General features: G+C 42.7%; 1 protein-coding gene across 1 annotated transcript; it reads left to right on the forward strand.

Annotated features, from left to right (window-relative positions):
* The first annotated feature begins 238 nt into the window (after positions 1–238).
* Positions 239–17,368, forward strand: XPNPEP3 (X-prolyl aminopeptidase 3). The gene is made up of 10 exons (XM_030960796.1): positions 239–338; positions 1,847–1,963; positions 4,428–4,835; positions 6,565–6,767; positions 7,609–7,671; positions 9,020–9,133; positions 11,443–11,528; positions 12,021–12,204; positions 13,684–13,804; positions 14,622–17,368. The coding sequence occupies exons 1-10, from the start codon at positions 278–280 to the stop codon at positions 14,786–14,788; spliced, it is 1,524 nt and encodes a 507-aa protein (XP_030816656.1). The 5' UTR covers positions 239–277; the 3' UTR covers positions 14,789–17,368.
* The last annotated feature ends 3,029 nt before the right edge of the window (positions 17,369–20,397 follow it).

Consider the following 20,397-nt stretch of genomic DNA (forward strand, 5'->3'; position numbering starts at 1 on the left):
ATTCCGAGGCCCCGCCCACGCCAGTCATTGCTCCCCGGCGTGGCGGGGAAAACGTTCTGGAAGCGGCAGCTGTGGCCTGGCAGTTTTGGTCCGCCCCGTGCGGCGCCTCTCCCCTGTTGCCGTTGCCGCGGGCTCCCCCTCGCGGCCGAGGCAGGCGGCCCCGGGCGCTCCCGAGCCGGCGGGCGCCGCTCATTGGCGGCGGGCCGCGCGCCGTGATGGTGTCAGCGCGCGGCGCCGCGGCGCAGGGAGGCCCCGCCATGCGCTGTGCGACCCGGCCATGTCGCGCCTCCCGCAGTGGGGCCTTGTCCTGGCGGCCCGGGGTTGGCGCGGCGCCGCAGGTCAGACACCCCTCCTCCCCCGCACCCCAACACCGCCCGCGGCTCCGGTACCGACACCCGGCTATCGCAGCTTACAGCCCCGCTTGCGCTTCTCGGGTCGCGGGAAAGAGGCTCTGGCCGGCGGCGCAGTGGCAGCCCCGGTCAGGGCTGAATCCTAGGGAAGAACAGGCAGTAACTTGAATAATAAAGCAACGGTAGAAAGCTCCTCGCTGCCTTCAAGGTGTTGCTTTATTTAATGCCCGCTGTGTCCGTCTGGTTGCCAGCTGTCCTGTTTGTCTGCTGTGTATGTGGAGAATAACAGTAGAAACACCAATTTTAAGCTAGGCTGCACAGAATACTGCAGTTACATTTCACCGCCCGGGTTTCCAGTCAGACATCACATAGTGAACGCTTCGTGTTATGACTTGGTTGTTATGCATAAATGATCTTCAATTAGAGACTAATCATACCGGCTCCCACAGCAAATCCACGGTCTGTGTGTTTTGCTCTAAGCCTCGGAGTCTCAGCTACCTGAAAGGCAGATGTTTTCTTGTGTTATCCTTGCTGATGCTGGTGAAGGGTTAAAAGTATTTGTTTTAAGAATGGCAGCACAAACTGTTTTTCTAGTAGGCATATGGTAAGTGACATAAAGAGCAACCACTTTCCAAACCATCAAATAGAATTTACGTTTTGGCTACCCTCTCCTTCCTGCAGGTCTGGATGATTTGTATTCAGGCACAAGCACTTCTTCAGCTGCAAAAGGCTGTGTTTGAGAATTCTAAAGTTTCTGACAATTCCTTTTTAATTTTAGATTTTGTCTTACCATGCCCGTTCCCAGCTAACAAATGCATACTTGTAGTTGTCTTTAAAACTCACCTGCTTTGGCTGTGTGTGGTTTGGAAGTGGGATTCGTAACTATTCAGTTTGGCCAATGCTGCTGCCATGGAAGGTCAATACACAAACAGGGACCCTCAGGTATCCTCCACACAGGAAAAGAAAATCACATTCCTGTGTAAACCTCTGTTATTTGATAGTTTCTTTGCAGCATTGTTAGTAAAAAACAACTGGAAAAGCCTTGAAAACTGTATAATTGTTCCAAGTGAGAGAAATTTTTTAAAGACATGATTGAGAAGAGACAATATAGAGGTGTCGTGCTTGGAGCCCTGTGGTGTTTGAGGGAAGTAAGGGAAGGAGAGTGCTGAGTGCCTTGTGAACACCATGTGTATGAATTGGGATGTGCAAACCAGCAGAGCTTCCTGGGTTTTGTTGCTGGGTTGTCAGGTTTATTATATATTTGTTTATTTCTGTCTGTTCCATGAATATTTGATTGTCAGTTGAGTTGTGTGCACCTTGTTTCATAAACTATTGTGATGCACAGCAAATGGAGAAGTTAAGGAGGGATATTTATGTCATATAAGTGAAGAAATGCTGCTGAGAGTCTGATGACTAGCCCACAGTTCTGCAGTTTCCTAACTGGAAAGTTTTGGGGGTTTTTTTTACCTTGACATGGTGCATTTCTTTTCCTCTAGTTTGCAAGTCATGTGCTCTCCGAAGATTTTCCATCCAGCCTGCCCAGCAGAAGAAGATTCCAAACCGGTATTTGGGGCAGCCCAGCCCCTTGACACACCCACATCTGCTCAAACCAGGTGAGGTTTGGGCCCTGCATGAGCTGGTCATTGATATTTTCTTGTCTCTGTTTTTCTGAGTATCTTGATTTGCTGCATCATAGAGTTGTCTGTGGTTTCAGGTGTTTATGACTACCTTCATTAGCCAGTAATTATATTTAGTGCCTAATTTCCCTGTCTGAGATGATACTGATTCCAAAAATAGGCTTCACATGTGATGGCTTTGATAGCTTCTTTCTTTTTTCTCATGATGTACTCAGGGTTGTTTACTTGGGTGCTGCAGACCTTTTGTGGCAGTGGCATTCTGTGGACTCTTTGTCCTGCAAATAAATATGGTTTTTATTAAGAGGGAGTCTTTTGTGCAAGCTGAACTGTCAGAATGGTTCATATTCCGTGTCTTGTGAGTCACAAAACAAAGGTACATTTTGGCAAAGTTGAATGGGGAGGGACATTGATAGATGGACACCACTTGTCTAAAGAATGTGCCCTGTTCACAGGAGTATTCAATATAAGGAGAAGGACAAAAAGAAGCTTGTGACTATGAAGTTAGACAATAGAGATAGAAGCTGAGGTTGTGCATTTATCTGAGATTCATGCAAATGAGCACGTAAGCATAAGATCACCACAATGAAATCTAAAAAACAAACAAAAAATTGCAGAAAAAATTATTCAGGAATATGTCTAGGAAAACATTACATTCTGTGTTCTTCCATAGGTGGGTATGAAGGGAGAACAGATGAATATTTGTGTGTGTGTGTGTGTGTGTATACACCCCTGTATTTAATTGTAGAATAATTCAGGTCAGAAGGAGCCTCACATAGTTAACAGGTTCCCCCTGTGCTCAAAGCTGGGCTAACTTCAGCATTAGATCAGGTTGCTTAGGGCACTCATTGACACCTCACAATAAATGGATTCCTTAAAGTGCAGCCAAAGCACTGGAAGTGAATTCTAGGTATCCAAAGTACTTTTCCATTTAATAAAGTAGAGGTGGTGTCCTTAAAATAATATGACATTGTTTTATTGCAATTATTGTTTTAAAAAGCAAATGCCTTTGTTGCAAAGAGAATTTCCAGGCCTCAAAGTTGGAAGACAGCTGGGATCCCCATGTTTCACCCCATTGCAGCTTCTGAAATTCACTGGACTGTGGCAGTTAAAAAGCTGACTGGAATGCAGTGGAACACAGGAAATTTGCAGTATAACATTGTGGAATTGTGAGACCAGATTGCATTAAAACAGTTTCTATGTTCTCTTTTATTTCTACGTTCACAGAGTAAAATAAATGTGGTGGGGCTTTTGGGTTTGTTTGGTTCTTTTTAAAGACTATTACATCTAATAAGTATTGAGCATATAATCGAAAAAGGGTAAAAATTAATGCAAATAGAACTTCCCCCTCCCACTGCACTCATGCAAGAATCTACTTGCAGTACAAGTCAAATGTCAATTTTTGTTCTAGAATTGCCACTGTGTAATACATGAAAGAGGAAGAAAAGATTATGAAAGTGGAAAGTTAACAAATGGTATCAAAATTCAACCTACATTAAGGTAGGGTATTAGTCAAAGATACTGATTAAGGCTCTTATATTAATTTATATCATAATTAGAGAGTCTTACAATTTTAAAATTACATACTTCAATTGTTGCTGGTTGTCCTTTGAACTTCAGTCCTGTTTTGGTGAGTATCTTGATTGCTGTACTTCATGTCTTTTGCGACTGGAGCAGCTGAAAGAGCGCCTTCATCTGAGAGATCATTTGCTTAGTTAGTGTTATTAGAAACACAGTATTTAACTTTGGAAAAATCTGAATTGTTAAATATTGACAAAAGCTACATATGCCCTGAAGAAGATCCCTTCCCTTAACAGGAGTCTGATGGCAGCCTGCAGTCGTCTGTGGTTTGTTTCTGCCTGGAATCTTGTGACTGGTTAGACTCTGCAACCTCTGTGCTTGCCTGATTTCCCAGAATGTCTGACACCCAATCTGCCCCTTGTGGTTTAGAAACAGTCACTTTATGAGTTGACTTAGTGTGTATTTGAACAAACATTCTAGCTTTATCTGAGGAAATTAATGCTCAACCTCAGGAGGCAAACTTCTGTTCAATGTCCATGCTGTAAAACCCATCCGTTTTTATCAGTCAAAGTTCAGTTTGCCTTGCCCCTTCCTCTTTTTTTTTTTTACATATTCTCTGCAAACATTTGGATGTTTGTTTAAATCTACCAGGTTTTGTGATTTCTACCTTTGCACAGAAATATGTAACACAGCATCCAGTTGGTTAAAACCAATGTCTGTCTTTGCATGATGGAGAAGCCGCTTGAATGAGGATGTGCTGTAGGGAGGGAAGCTGAAGAGGAGCAAGGGAAAGGCTTGTGAAGGGTTACAAAGAAGCCATGCACATGTGAGGCATCAGGGAGTAGGCAGGAATCAGGCATGTGACTAGTAAAATACCCTTAGTGCCTTGAATTTCTGCATCTGATTTGTTTTGTGTTCACAGGAGAGGTAACCCCAGGATTGTCACAGGTGGAATATGCTCTTCGCCGACACAAACTGATGGTGTTGATCCAGAAGGAAGCCCAAGGCTGTGATGGTTTGGACCACACAGTGATTCTGCTGTCCAACCCCACATACTACATGAGCAATGACATCCCCTATATTTTCCACCAGGACACTAATTTCCTGTACCTCTGTGGGTTTCAGGAGCCTGACAGCATCCTGGTGCTGCAGAGCATTCCTGGCAAAGCGTTGCCATCTCACAAATCCATACTTTTTGTGCCCCGGAGAGATCCAAATCGAGAGCTGTGGGATGGGCCCAGATCAGGCCCAGATGGAGCAATTGCTCTCACAGGAGTAGATGAAGCTTACACCATTGAGGAGTTCAGGCACTTGGTGGCCAAGCTGAAAGGTAAGAAAAAATAGAAAGGGAATGAGATGAGGATGTGGTTTGCAGAGTCTGAATGGGTCAGGTTTGGGAGGTGGTCTGTGACATCAGTTTGAAACTTAAATGAACTTGGGGAGGGGCAAGGAGTATGGCTGTGGCAAAGGCAGTTGGAAGTTTATGTTAGCTCTTTGAGGCCCACCAATGGATATGTAGTTTTGAAAATTTCTGACTGCATGAAATGTGAATACCAGTCTGCATATCTCTGAAATATTTAGGAACATAATTAGCAAGACCATGTTTCTGTTTTAGTCATATCTGTTTGCTGACAGAGTCAGGACCAGATGACATACAAGAAACTTGAACACTTTTTATTCATAGTAGACTTGGAAAACAATCCACACAGGGAGCTCGTTAGTCCACTCACATTTAGCTAGGTGATGACTTGCCCATGAAATACAAACATTGCTGTCCTTTAGAAATATTCTTTTGCATCTCCCATCACCATGTAGCCTCAATACCTATAATCCAGGAGGAACTTAAATGTACCATAAAATAAAGCTGAAGAAGGCTCATGGCAATGTTAATAAGGGTAAATGTGACTTTGGAGGGGTCACACAACTAGAGGGAGAGAATTCTGGAGTATTAAATACCATCTTGGAATCAGTTATTTTGATTCAAAAAAGGATGTCTTGAAAATGGGTAAGTCACAGGGCAAAGGATGATCAAAGAAAGCATGAAATGTGTGTGAGATACAGGCTGAACAAACCTACTCAGCTTGAAAAAGAGAAGACAAGGCAAGGTATGAGATGTATAGTTGGGGAAAGCACAGAGAATGACTATGATCATTAATTGCTGGTTTTCTTAATTTAAAAACAAAGGGAACGCTGAATTAAATTATCACATGGCGTGGTTTGGCACCTCTTAAGTTGTAGATCATTCATGGAAGTTTGGAATATCAAAATTAAAATGGAGTCAGAAGTTTGTAATTCTGGGGGAGAGGCCCATGAAAAGCAGTAAATCAGCTAAGGGCAATACTCTTTAATGAATGCCCAGTTTTTTAGACACTTTCTGTAAGCAACTGCTCATGGTTACTTTCACCAAAGAAGGAGGGCCATGGTGGACATCAACAGTGACTCGCCATGGCTTTTCTACTCGTTTTCATCTAAAATGTTCCATGAGGAGAATGTTGATGTTAACTGATGTTCTGAATAAAATTCCACTATGTGTGTGTCTGTTCTCAGTAAGCTAATTTTCTTTGAATGGCTGAAATAAGCAGTTGTTTCCCCACGTGTCTTGAGGTGTTGGTGATAAAGATCTTGATTCCATGCAAAACGGTGAATTGCTTTCCATGGTCAGTGTGGACAGGCTGAATGGGAGAACGATTCAGAAGGTGCACTGTGATGTGATGTGATGGCTGCTTGGCTTACACAAGTGCAACTTTGACAAGTGAACTCTGAGTGGATCTGAGCCAGATGCATATATTCAGTGATGGTTGTAAGCCCCATTATTTGCCCAGAAGTGGGGATTTGTCCAGTCTATATGCTATGAGCTGGTAATCTTCCAAATTTAGAAGAGATTGCTGGTATTCTGTGACAGTGAAAGTGTCTATATAGTCTGTCAATGTAGATTCAGAGAAAATTATTTTTCTCAAATACAGCAATAGATCTCGTTTAGGAGGAATGAGTTAGTTTATTGTGTGGAGAACATGTCTGCATTTATTTGAGTCTGTGTCGACTTTTGTTTTGCATTCCAGGTGAGTCCAACGTGGTTTGGTATGACTTGAGAAAACCAGGGCATGCAGAGCTGCACTCTGACTACATGCAGCCCCTGGCTGAGGCAAAAGCTCGGAGCAAAAACCGCATCCAGGCCGTTCGACATCTTGTGCAGAACCTTCGGCTGATCAAATCCCCAGCAGAGATTGAGAGGATGAAGATAGCTGGCCGGGTGACAGCAGAGGTAATGGGGCTGTGTCCTCTCCTCATGAGCCAGTGCATTCCCTGGGTGAGGTGACATGAGCTGGAAGGAGAGCTTTGGTCTAATCTGTTACTGAACTGCTGTGTCTCAGCCACTGGCTGGGCTTGGCTTCCTCCGCAGGACAAGGGGAAGCTGGAAGGCTGCTTGGACTACTTGGACTAATTCTCGCAATTAGCATAACTCTAGTGAAGAAAAGCCAGCAGCTGTTAGACTTTGTTTAAAAGCAAAGGCCAGCCTTTTCACTGCCTTCCCAGCTTCCTCTCTGCTTTCCAAAATAATTTTCTTTCCCATCTATTATTTTTATTTTGAGGAAAACAGGATTTTTATGAAGATGTTTCCTATGGATGTGTCTGCATTCCCCCTTCACCCTCAAATACCTTTTGAACTCATTGGCCACTTTTAAACAAATGTGACCGATACCTCAAATGCAGTTATGTTTTTGTAAATGTTATTAAAATAGATAGCCAAATAGAAAAGAGAGGTGCAGGTTGTCCTTCTGTGAAAGAAAAGCTGCATAAGGCAATCCTATTATACCTGAGGAAATCCACAGGTGAGACAACTTCTAAAATGCCAAACCATGGGATCAGCCTCAATTGTCTAATCTTGGTTTTTTTTCCAAAAACTAGAGTCAGTGATCCCCTAAATACAGTTTCATGGGGAATACATCTTAACTGGTTCTAGTTTTGACAGCATTTTCACCAAAGAAAATGGTGAAACCCTCTGGTTCTGGGCCAGCTGATTTTGGGCCTTCCTCAAGAGACAACAGGTGAAAAAAAATCAGTTCAGGCTCCTTTGCTAACTGAAAGTCCCTTCTTTTTCACAGGCTTTCACAGAGACTATGTTTGCCAGCAAATCCCCCGTGGATGAAGCCTTTCTGTATGCAAAGGTGAGTATTTTGTAGCTGGAAGTGAGATAGAAGGGCTGGATGTTGGTTATCCTTCCAGGAAACCAGAAATGTCAGATCTCTTTATCACATGTCTCCTACTGTAGCACATTTATTCACTCAGCCCTTGTGGTTCCTTGGACATACAGAAGAGTCAGTGTAAGGAATTCTTCAGCTGTACTCCTGTACCCTTATTTAAGGACTGTTGCTTTTGTCTAAGTTTCCCTCTGTTGATGTCTTTTTTGTACTATATTGAAATGCAAAACCTGCTAAACAATTGGAGGTAAAGTTTTCACCTTATTCTATAATACAAGTCTGTTGTACAAAATTTTTGTTACAACACCTGTTTGTAAAGCCTGCTTCTCTTGCCTCTAGCGCCTTACTACATCAGATTGCCACAGCCATCTTGAAGCAGTTTAGATGCTTCTCAGTTACAAAATAAGGACTAATTGGCCTGCACATTTGGTAAGGAACTTGGTAAGGAATTGCAGTGAGACGTCTGTTTGAGAAGCATCAGCAGGATTTAACCCTCTGTTACTACATAGATGGGCCTGTGCTGACATGGCACTGGCAGTACTGAGTTGAAAAAACTACTTTAATTAAAGTGTATTTTACAGGTCAGTTTTTCAATCCAGACCAGGATCGTAAAAGGTTTGCTCCATGTAGGCATCCTGGAGTGTTCTGTCCCATGTGATTTTGGTAACCATAGAAAAGACATGCTGTTAACATGTTGAGGGTCTTTTTAGATGTAAATTTATTCATTTCCATGCTTTCATCAGCTTCATCATTCAAGACAGGTAAAGATCTTGAGGCTTATGGTGCTTTTTTCTTCTATCCCCTCAGACATCAAGGTAGTGCATGCTTTCAAACCTTCTTAGTTTAACAGTCATGAAAAATAGATACTGCTGTAAATATACTGGTACTTTGCAATTTTAAAAGACAGAAGCAAACCATGACTGTTGTCATGCTGGCATATAGGATCTTTCAAAATTCACAAAGTTGTATGGCAAATAGGAGCATTACTTTATGTAAGAACAAATCCTCACCTGGATATATGCCAATGTAGTGAATGTTTGAGACAGTATTGAATGGCTTGTACCAGAAAGAGCATCCTGGAGATCCAGTAAAGGCTTGAAAAATTCTTGAAAAAGTGGATAGTTCTGTATTTTTTTCTTTAGAGTCCTTGAAAAATATTTAAGACTGCTTTCATTTAGTCAACTCACTTTCCAGTTTCACTTTGTATTGTTCAAATTAAGAAAACAGTTGTAGGACAAGAATTATTATGGTTCTAGGGCAGTTAATCACCTGAATCAGCACTAATGGTTTCCTCTTCTCTGTATCGTTCCTCCAGTTTGAATTTGAGTGCCGGGCTCATGGTGCTGACATCTTGGCATACCCCCCTGTTGTTGCTGGTGGCAACAGATCAAACACTTTGCACTATGTGAAGAATAATCAGCTCATCAAGGTAACCCTTGTACTGTCCAGTAACTTGAAATGCAGTGCTGTGATACAAATCTACGTTTCCTAGCTGCTGCTTGTTTTGACTGAACAGATCAAAGCACATAAATACATATTTTTTAAGTGAGCGAGAGAAAGGAATCCTGCCTTGGTTAATTTTACTGTCAATGGCAGATTCAGCTTGTCTTTCTTTCAGTTCTTGCTGCAGTATTTTCTGAACAGTGCAAGGACTTGCAAACAGGATTGCAGATAATTTAGTGAACATGTCTGCTCTCACAGCAGCTTGCAGCGCTGGGGGCCTCACAAAATAGGGGAGCCACTGTTGCAGGCAGGGCAAAGGCCCCAGGGGATCTTCTGCTGTCACTTGCATTCCTTGGCCTTGCTTTGCAGTATAAGGGCAAAGTGCATTCCTGCTCTGCTGAAGCTGAAAAGCATTTTGGTTCCGTGTAGCCCAGCAAAGCAGGAAAGGGGAACAAGTAGGGAACGGATCAGCATTAAATGTCAAGAGGTGGAAGAGTAATGTGTTTTGTCTTATTTTGAAGATTCTCATTGAATTGAACTCTCTCCAGCTTTCCTCACAATAGTTCTTTAGATTCAGATAAGTATTTTCAGGGGCAGTATTCCCTCACTGCTCTGCTCACTATTTACTTTTCAGAGGAGCATATTTTTCCTCTGTCTTAATGCAGAATGAAACTTTCCCACTAGCATTGTCTTTTCTTGAAGCTGGGATGCTAGCAGACCTTGAAATGATCTGCAGAGACAAATGTACAAAAGATATGACAGGCTGCTTTTGGCAGGAAGAAGCTTCCTTTGTTGTTCTGTCATCCAAGGTCAGGCTGCTGCTGTAACTCCAGTTGCTTCTGTTAAAGTTGTTCAGTTAAATGACTGTCTCTTTTTTTTTTCCAAAACTATTAAGTAGAATATTATACCCATGAACTTGACACTTTATTTGTGTGCTGCTTCTTACAGATTTTGTTTCCAAATAGGCTAACAAAGTGTCTAATTTGGGAGGTATCTGAATGTTTCATTCAGTCTTTTACTCAGAGGGCTCTGCTTTAAAGAAAGAGGACAAGCACAGCATAAGGCATTTACTGGACAATCAAACCACAGGCTGAATTCCCTTAGTCAGTAAATTGTTACTTAGCTTGTTTAATTGCTTGGAAGATGGCAGGTGCTGTAATTTCAGATTTGCCTTAAAGAATTCAACCAGCTATTCTGAAAAATTTTAAAAGTATAATATAAAAGGATAGTTAATGGCCTGTCTATTCAGTGGGATAGGGAGGTCTGCTCACTGCTGGTTTATCTGCTGTGTCTGTGTCACTTAACTGTACACAATGATAGCAGCTAGCACTGGAAGTAGCACTAGCAGTGAAATTTTGCTGCTTTAATCTTTTCCTTAACATGCTGCAGTTATGCCTGATCGTTCCACATCATGTCTGCTGGCACAGTCATGGATCTGTGGAACGAATCTCTACCTGTGTAAATCTGTAGAGAATTTACTCCAAACTTTTTTAACCTCTTCCTGCTCTATTTGTTGTTAGCCCTTCTAAGGAGGGAAAGCAAGGCAGTGGTTTTGTTCCTGGTCCTTTGTCTTTCTTCTGTGTGACTTTTTGGAAGATATGTAGTCATTGATATGGAACAGCTTTGCTGAATTGAATTGGATATTCACATCTCCAAAAAATTTTTCTTCATCACCAGATAGATCCAGAAAGATATGTTAAAACAGTCAAGAAAGTCCTAGAAGAGGAAGGGAAGGTTGTACAAACTATTCACCCGTGCATTTACAGCAGTGATACGCGCTCAGATTTTGTGATACAAAGTGATTTTGCTGGGTTCTCATATCCTATGACAAGGGTAAATTTGTAGCTGTTGGTGATCCTGTGGGGAGCTCAGAATTCCTATGCTTTGGTTGCAAGGCCCCTCTGTCTCAGTCACTATAGCTGAGAACTTCTAGTGAAAGGAGTCATGGGCAGAATTTGCTGGAATAAGTGATCCAGGTGTGAACAGGACTTGTCTCAGAGAGCAGAATAGTTCAAGGCAAATGCCTATTTTTTACTCCAAAATCTTCATCTTAAAAGTTCAGACAGTAAATAAGCATAACAGTCAGAGACTACCTTACAGAGCAACAATCCAACTGGAATACTGTTTATAGAATTTATAAACAGTAGTACCTGGGGTATTACTCTGCAAAAGGAATTCACTTTTCTGCAGCTGCATTGTGAAAACAGAAGCATAACCTCCTTTCCTGCTGTCACACAGAAAAATCAATTAATAGCTGGACTGACCCACAGAGCATTCTTTCCTGTTATTCTCCAGGATGGTGAACTGGTCTTGCTAGATGGTGGATGTGAATTTTCCTGCTATGTGAGTGACATCACACGTACCTGGCCTGTCAATGGAAGGTATGCTGCAGTAAGTTTTTTTGAAGAATTTTGATAAGTTCTTAAATAATTGATGGATTTAATGTGTGTTTAATCATAGTTTTACTATGTCCCATTCTGTGCTGCTTCAGAGTAATCAAATTATATAAAGTAATCGTTCAGCTGTATTCCCCACTGCCTCATTAATTACTCCATGAATATATGTGATTATTGCTATTTTCAGCTATTACAGCATGCTTAATGTGCAGAGAGGGCTTTTGTACATTCAGCTGTAGCTGACTCTACTTGTGTGTAAGAAAACAGGAGTTTCAGTTGATGTGTACATAGCTCTGCCAGTTGTGAATTTCCTGGTGTAGCCTTTCATACAAGGAGACAGTTGCTCTGCTTTCTGGTTTTCCCCTGCTCCATCCTTGAACTGAATCTGTACCCAGAATAGGTTCTGGGGACAAAACCTCTTTTCTCTTGGAAACAGAGATTTAGTTGTGAGATATTCCTTTACTCAATGGCCTTCAGGTTCACCAAGCCCCAAGCTGAACTGTATCAGGCTGTCCTGGATATCCAGAAGTCCTGCTTGAGCCTCTGCTCCCCTGGCATGAGTCTGGAAAATATCTACAGCCTCATGCTGAGCCTTATTGGACAGAAACTGAAAGACTTGGGTGTCCTGGAGAGCAGCATCACTGACAGCCATTTCTTCAAGGTACTTCAATTTTTTTACTCTAGTTTACCCCTGTTTACTCTAGTCTACTCCTATTAATCCTGATTGTTTTATCCTTGGGTAGTTTTAGGGCTTTAATTTGGGTCAGGAATGTGGTTTCAGGATGTCTCTTCTATTTGCTGCTACATGGTGCTTTAATTCATGTTGTGGGCTGGTCTCAGCACAAGAATATATTTCTCTGAGACAGGGCTAAACTCCAAGATGTGGTTCAACCATTTGGTGCACAATTTGTTGTGAAGTAATCCCCAGTCTTATATGCACATAGTGTGAATATTTGTTCCTTGGCTCTTGCTGTTTCACTCTGCAGATCCATTCCCATTGCTCTGCATTACTTCCCAGCACAGAAACAGCTTTAGAGCACAGTCTGAAGGGAGCTATGGGCACATTGGCACTAACACAAGATTCTGGGTCCAGGCTTGACTGCAGGCAGTTATTTGTACTTTTGTGGTCTGTTTAACAGCACATAAATCTGCAGTGCTACCAAAAGGTGCAGAAGGTGCAGCCTATTCTCAGTTATTCCACCTGCTGCCCCTTCTGCACCATTTTGTATCAGTACTGCGACTCACAGAGCTACCTGGTGAACAAGACTGGGAAACTGGTCTGCCTTAGAGCTGAACCTGCAGATAAATAGGATTGGGTTTCAGTTGGAGAAGTTTATCCGCTCACTCTCACTGCAGAGCTGCGCGAGTGCTGGTGCCAGTACTGCAAAGATGGCGGAGCCAGGTGACGGCACTACGGCTTTTGGCAGCCGGACAGGTTCCTGCCGGATTTAGTTGTGCGGGTGCCGGTGCCATGGCAGCCCCGGCGGACGGAGGGTGTCGTGCCGGGTTCTCCCGGCAGGTGGAAGCACAGCCAGACGGGAGCAGCGCCTGCAGCCCGGTCCCTGGGAATGAGGAGCGTGGAGCAGGGAGGAGCTCTCGCTGATTCCTGCTTTAGAGGAAGGGAGATCAGGATGGGGGCGGGGAGGGGGGTTAGGCGGTGTCCATGCCTTGTAGAGGCGGATTAAAATCATGCTGTATCTACTGAATGAAATCAGCACAGCATTCACTCTGTTGTGCATAGGACACCACTTTCACAGCCCAGAGCAGCTGTACCCACTGCTGTCAGTTGTGAAGGTCTGCTGATGGGAGTTTTGGATGTTTAAGGGATGGGAAGGGTTGGGCAGCAAAGCTCAGCGATTTGTAAGCTGACACCATGCTGAGATGGTGGTGGGTTTGGGCTGCTCTTTTCAGTGCAGGGGAAAGGCAATCTGCAATGTGCTCATAATAGGCACCTGGTACTGGTGGGTTTTAAGGGCCATCCAGTTCTACTAAATGGAAGGCAGGCCCTGGTGGCCTAGGCATGGCAGTAAGACAGCTAATTAAGCAAATAACTATTGTGTCTCTTTTCCCTATCTTTTGTATTGGAACACGTTGGGCTGTGTTTAACTGCCTCTGTGACACTTGTTCTGTCTTCTCTTAGGCTGTTCGAAAGTACTGCCCTCATCATGTGGGCCATTACTTGGGCATGGATGTTCACGACACCCCAGATATATCCCGATCAATCCCATTCCAGCCAGGCATGGTGATAACCATTGAACCAGGTAAAAGCAGTCAGTGGTGGACAAAAACATGCAACACTGAGAGTAACAGTATTGCCTTTCAATAATTAGCTGGCCCTGTAGACCAAAGCATTCACATCCTTTCTGGTGAAGCTGGAAACTATAGCGATATTGGAAAGCCTTAAGTTATTCCCCTCCCAAAGTCATTACAGTATTAGAAAACCCTATTTCCTTCCCAAACATAGCCAAAGTAACACATAGGGTAGGTAAACTCAGGAAGCAGAGTAGTGTAGAGCTCAGGCTGTGCAGCATAGGTGAACTGCAGTGCAGAAATCAGGGTCAATTCACTTGTGCTGCGTTCTGTGTTCCTGCCACTGAACTTCTACCAGTCACTGGTAGTGTCTCAGGCATTGCAGTCTGCAATTTACAGGGATTCACAACTTAGCTTTGCAAATTAGGCATACTGTGAGGAATCTTTCTTTCTCCTTGTCACTAGATTTGGAGCTGTCAGCTGGAAACTTATATTTAATGCTTGTCTCTTCTCTCTCTCTATTCAGAACATTGTTAAAGTCAGCATTGTGAATGTAACACTGAGAGCAAGAAGTGTGAAAAGGCCAGGTGTAGCTATGGAAGTTTTTATTAATGTGCTGATATCTTTAGGTACAGAGGGACACTTTCTTTTCTTTGCCCACCAACAGTGAGTTGGTGAGAGGAAAGAGAGTAACTTGCCATATTAAAAATTCTCAGGATCAAATACGTTATGTTGCTATAAGTCCAACCTCACTCTCCTGATGGTGCAGTAAGGGAAAGGTGGTGTTCTGGAGAGTGTTGTGTGTTTTAATTCACTTTCTTCTTTCAGGCATTTATATCCCTGAGGATGATGTGAGTGCTCCGGAGAGGTTTCGTGGCATTGGTGTGCGCATTGAGGATGATGTGGTGATAACAGAGGATGCACCTCTTGTCCTGTCTGCTGACTGTCCCAAGGACATCTACCACCTTGAGCAGATCTGTGGCCGCAGCTCATGATGCCCCTTCTCTGCCCCTTTCGTCCTCCTTGGGAGACACAGCCCCACAGGGATGCAGATCCCTCAGCTGGCAGTAGTTGCCACGTGATGGAAGGCATGGACAGTTGATGGCTGTTTCCAGGACTGGGACTGGGCAGTGGAATGCAAAAGGCTTGGGTACTGAGGGATGAAAAAACAAAGTAACCTTCTCTGTGTGCAGTTTTCTTCTGATTTGTGCTGATGTGGAACTGTTGTATGATGTGGAAGTGGATTCATCCCTCTGCTGCTGTGTGGATCCGTGTGTTCTGGGGCCCTTGGGGGGGTTGAATTTTGTCAGTGCCACCAGATGCATAGGTACAACAGCTGAGACCAAGGACCCCTTTTTTCCCCTTTAGCAGCAGTTTCACAGCAGTCAGATTTTTAAAATGAGGCTTTTATAAATGCTGGTTTTGGATGAAAAGGTGTCAGCTTGAATTTTATAGAACCATGTAAGGAGAGAGTCTGGTAATCGGGGAGGTGGGTTTGGTGGAGAGATGGTTGTATCTGAAGCCAGTGGAGAATTCTTTTAGTATTTTAAAGATAAGGATGTGTTTAGGCCTTGTTCAGGCACATGCAAAATAGGCCCGCAGTGGGGAAAAACACCTTGTCTTTCAGCTTTTTGGAGTGTTTGGTAATTTCAAAAAGTACAAATAGGGCTCAGAAGGTTAGACATACCTATTCTTGCTGTCTTCCACATTCCCTTCCTTTTGTCCCAAAGGTCCATTCCTTTTTCCTGCTCTGAGCCTCCCTCTACCCTAGGAAGCAGGGCTATGTTGATTATGCTGGACTGCACTGGTGAGCTGTTGGTTGTCTCCCAGATGTGAGGTGTCCAGTTCTGGGACAGTCACAGCACCCTTCTGGCCTCTGCTTGCTGTGTGCTGCAAGTGCCAGCAACTTCAGCAGTGTGGTTTTGAAGAGTCTGCCCTTTGGCAAGTGTCAAGGCTTTATGTGGCTTTTATATGGAATTAATTTGAATTAAAATAATTCTTCTTTTCTGAACTCTGAGGGCATGATGAGAGCTGATTTTTGGTTTTTTCCCAAAGTGCTCTGATAATATTTTTGAAGCAGCTGCAAATATTACTGGGGCTGGATGAGGAGGAAAAGGAAGAGTTTTCTACCCTGACCATGAGCCTACCATCCAGGCCATAGTAAATACACCCACTAGAGGCAAGCATCTATGTATTTACTGAAAATACTTAGACAATCAGCTATTTAACATGTGTGAAAAATGCCTCTCATCACAGCATCTCCTGTTATTTACACTTGCTGTTGCATCACCTTACTTCCTTTCTTATGGTAGCTTTCAGTGCTCTTCACCTGTTACTCTTAAATTTTCTTTCTCTTCTCTACCTGGATTATCTATTTCCACTATGTCACTGCTTCCTAATCCATTTTACTTTCTTATCAACATCACTGCCTTGTCCCCAGTTTGGCCTAATTCCCCACAGTGAATGTAGCCAGAAGCATGTGAGGAAGGTGGTCAGAGTTCTGGAGTTTGACCTCTGCCTGTCTTGCTGTGTAATCTCTAGCAAAATCTGCACTTTTTTCTCTTCCCCCCCCCCTCTTTTTGTTTTCTTCTGTGTTTCACTTAGTGAAAGTGGGCAGTGTCTTGCATCTCTCATTGCATTCTATGTGAGCTGGGTGCATGCACTGGGGTTTGAATTTTGGCACCTGAAAGGCAGTCTAGGCATGCTATATTTTTATTTTCTAAACATGACCAAAAAAAAAGCTTTTGCAGGTTTAGTGTATCAAGTTTCACCTATTTAAGGGAATCTGCTAATCTCTGACGGCAGTGCTTGTTAAAATACTCCTGTGTTGCAGTGATAGCTACAGCCTAAAATGTTAGAAGGGAGGCTTCCTAAGTATGAACACAGACCTGATGAGTACTTTTGACATTGTTCTGATCTCTGATACATTTGTTCCAATTACACCTGTTAGAGCCAAATCAACTGGGCCAAATCTTGGGGATTTGGAACTATGTAGGCAGCTTAAAATAACATTAATCTGAGAGATACATGTGTGAGCTGATCTGCACATCCACCCACACATCTAACAGAGTTAATAATAGTACTTAATGTAAATAAGCCTTTAAAATGCATATACAAATTATTTTTAAAATAAAACAATTTGTAGAAAGTAATTTCTCAGGCCATCAAGTTGCATGCTGTTGAATAGATACCTGCACCTCCAAAAACAGCATTATTTTTCAGGGAGATTTATTAATTGTGTGTGACATGTCTTGGACTTGAAATAACATTGTCAAATGTAGGCACATGCTAATTCCTACTTCTCTCAGGAAAATCCTGCAACCTGTAAACACCAATAGATCTTAGGAATGCTGCAGATGAATGTTACTGTTAGTAAAGAAGTGTCTGTGACTGCTGAGTGGAAAGTAATGGATCTGCTATGGCTGCTGACTGTGTCTGATTTAGGCCATGCACATTCTGTAATTCTTCCACTGTGTTCAGCCATTTTTTCAGCATAAACTGCTGCTGGTTTGACTCTCTTGTTCCATGTAAAGGGTGCATTTCACAGAAGGTATTAAATCTGCATCCTATGAACCTCAATTTTTGAAGGCTTTTTCTCACTTGTTGCAGAGGTGAATAATCTGTGACCTGCACACATGCTGCAGTGTCCCTTTTAAACAACCAAATCCTTGAACATCTTATACAACCTTCATCAAGAAACCCTAAAGAGCTCGGTTCTCTGGCTGCCGGCATGGCACATACCTGTGGTGTTTCTCCCCTGGCACTGACCCCATCCTGCCAGCCTGTCTGCTCCTGCCACAGGAGAGATTCCTCACTGCAGCCACTTGGGTGCAGGAGCAGCTCTCAGTGGTGGCACAAGTCGACAGCTGCTTGATGAGGGCGTTAGTTGGGATCACAGGGGGTGAAAGAGAAATTGAGGTATACACAAGTTCATGTGGGAGAGATTTGATTTCATGTGGCACAGGTCTTAAGGACATCAGAGTATGAGAGAAAACGAGAGCCAGCCATCCCTATGGAGAAGTGCTTTGCTTCCAGAGGAACCCTGAGAGGCTTTTGGCTTTCCCACATCACCTTCTACCAGGGGACTGCTTTGCCTTGCAGAGAACTAGTAAAGTCCTGTTGTTAAATACAGTCTGAGCAGAAGCACCAATTTGCAGATTTGCTTCTGTCATTGAAGTGGAAAGAAATTTGACATTTAACACGATTTGGCATTCTACCTCTATGTGGAAAAATACAGTATGTCTTTCCTAAAATTGCATTCATTATTTTGAGAAGGAACATGGTAGAGGAAGTAGCAAACTGAGGTAGCACAGTAAAGAGAATGGAGATGGAGAGTTTTGGGACCATGCAATGCATTAAGAGAAGAATCAGGAGAAGGTTTTGATTTGGAGCTGCAGGGATGTGTGCCAGGGGGATGGAAAAGCAAGGAGAGAACAACAGGGCATAAACTGGCTATTCAGTATGTTGACAGAATGGTGCAATAGCTCCAGAAAACTGGTTATGCTGTTTCATAACCCTGATTGATTTGTCCTACTCAGTAGGGAGGAACAAAAGAGTCAGATTGTATTGATGAACTTGGTCTTAACAGTTACTTTAATTATTTCTTTTAAAAATCAATAGAATTATCATATGAGAAACTTTTATGCAGTTTCAGTTATTGATTATGTGTCATATCTCAAATAATGGGAAGGGAAAAAAGTATGTTTCTAGGCAAAATCTTCCATAATGATGGAGGGAGCAAGGCTGAGGTTACATGCTCTTAGGCTATCCAAATTATTGCTGTGGAAATTGAGTAATTACTCCGAGGAGAATTACCATAAGGTGAAAAGAGTTAGGGTTAAACTTAGAAAAAAATCTGTATTAGATAAATGACAAAAATGTTTTAACTGTGATATTTAATACTTTGTGTAATTGGATAGCAAAACTCTGCCCTGACATACATTGATGGCTTTAAATTTCTTTTAAACTGAGCTGTCCAGAAGCCTGTACAGGTATCTCTTTATTCGTATGCAGATCTAAAGTGCATTTAAGTTTATAATTCTGACATCATTACAGCACATCTGTTAAATATGCTCCCCTACATGTGTGCACAGCCTCCACTTAATTAAAAATCATCCTTTGGACACTGTCACAGTGCTGGCTCTAGGACTGGGTCTATAAAATTCACTGTATTTAAGAGATATAACAATAAATTACATTTTAAAGCAGTATTTATAATTGAAATGGACAGTGAGGCACCATGGGCTCAATGACACTCAATTTCAGCTCCTTTCTCCTTCTCAGTTTGTCTTGCTGCCTGAATTGCCTGGCAGCTCTGAGCCTTCTTCCCTAGCAGCAAGTGGAGCAATGAACCCCTATCTTCCTGGGACAGCTTATGCCTCAGCCTACCTGGTTGTTTCTCTGAAGCACCACCCAATATTTGGCTAACCAAAACCAGGCTGTTCAGAAGATGGCCAGAAAGGAACAAGGAAGAATTTCCAGCTCCTCCATGTGTGTGTTACCTTCACCTGCTGACTCGTATCACGTATGCCTTTTTAACAACCATGACAGAGTTATCCATTAACAATGGCAAAGGAAAAAAAAATCCTGTTTGGGTAAGTCTAACAATGAGACTTTTGAACAAAGAAAAAGTTAACAAGGAAGCTGGTTTCTAGACCCAGAAGTGAGAATGTCTGCTATAGGCTTCAATATATTCCTTCCACAGGGATGCTGGGGAAACAGATAGTAGTGCAGGAGCAACATGCAGTCTTCCTTTGGGAGCTTTTTGCAGATGCTAGTCTCAGACATGCTGGGGGGGGCAGAACTGACAGTGGTTAAAGCTCTGTATTGGGTTTTTCCTCCCAAGACCATAAAGAGCCTGTGGCTTTTTAAAGGAATCTCAATTTTTCATAATTTAGGCAGAAATATAATGACCGCACAGGCTGAGAACTCTCAGCCTATGGTTCAACTAGCAGTTGTTGGCATTTCAGTGAAAACTTTTAGAAATGCAGTTCTTTCCAGGGAAATAGCTCACTGCAATCTTTTTTGTGAGTAAACTAGGCCAATATGAACAATATTTTGTGAGAGGGAAAGAGGCTCAGCTTCTTTTTATTCCCAGCAGAGCAAGGCTTTGTCTCTGTGTGCCTTTAGGATATTAATGCAAAAGAGGATTGGCCACTGATCCAAGTTCAGATTACATGATCTGACTCTTGTTCCAGGAAATAGTTAGCAGAAGTCAGGTAAACTCTTATCATGTGAATATTTTACTCAGGTAGTGCTTTAAGTTTGGGGATAATATACTTTGCTCCTTCAGTCTAATGTGCACAGAGAGTATAACATACAACATCTGTTTTGCCTACGGGAGCTACAACCAGCCCCTCTGTAATTAATATTATTACATCTCTGCCATGAGCACCCAGCAAATTATTAGAGTCATTCAGAGAAAGCACAGCTGCTAATGGCACAGCAGGGGGTTGGGTCTGAGCTTTCTCTACAAGTCTTGTTCCAGTCTACAAAATCTGGTGTTCCTGGTACTACCTATGAACATCCTTCCTTACCACCTCTTGGCAGAATGACCATTTCTATTGGGTGGCCTCTGCGAAATTTGTGGTGACATTTCTGTGCT

Source organism: Camarhynchus parvulus, chromosome 1A (genome assembly GCF_901933205.1).
Source record: "Camarhynchus parvulus chromosome 1A, STF_HiC, whole genome shotgun sequence".
NCBI classification, from domain to species: Eukaryota; Metazoa; Chordata; class Aves; order Passeriformes; family Thraupidae; genus Camarhynchus; species Camarhynchus parvulus.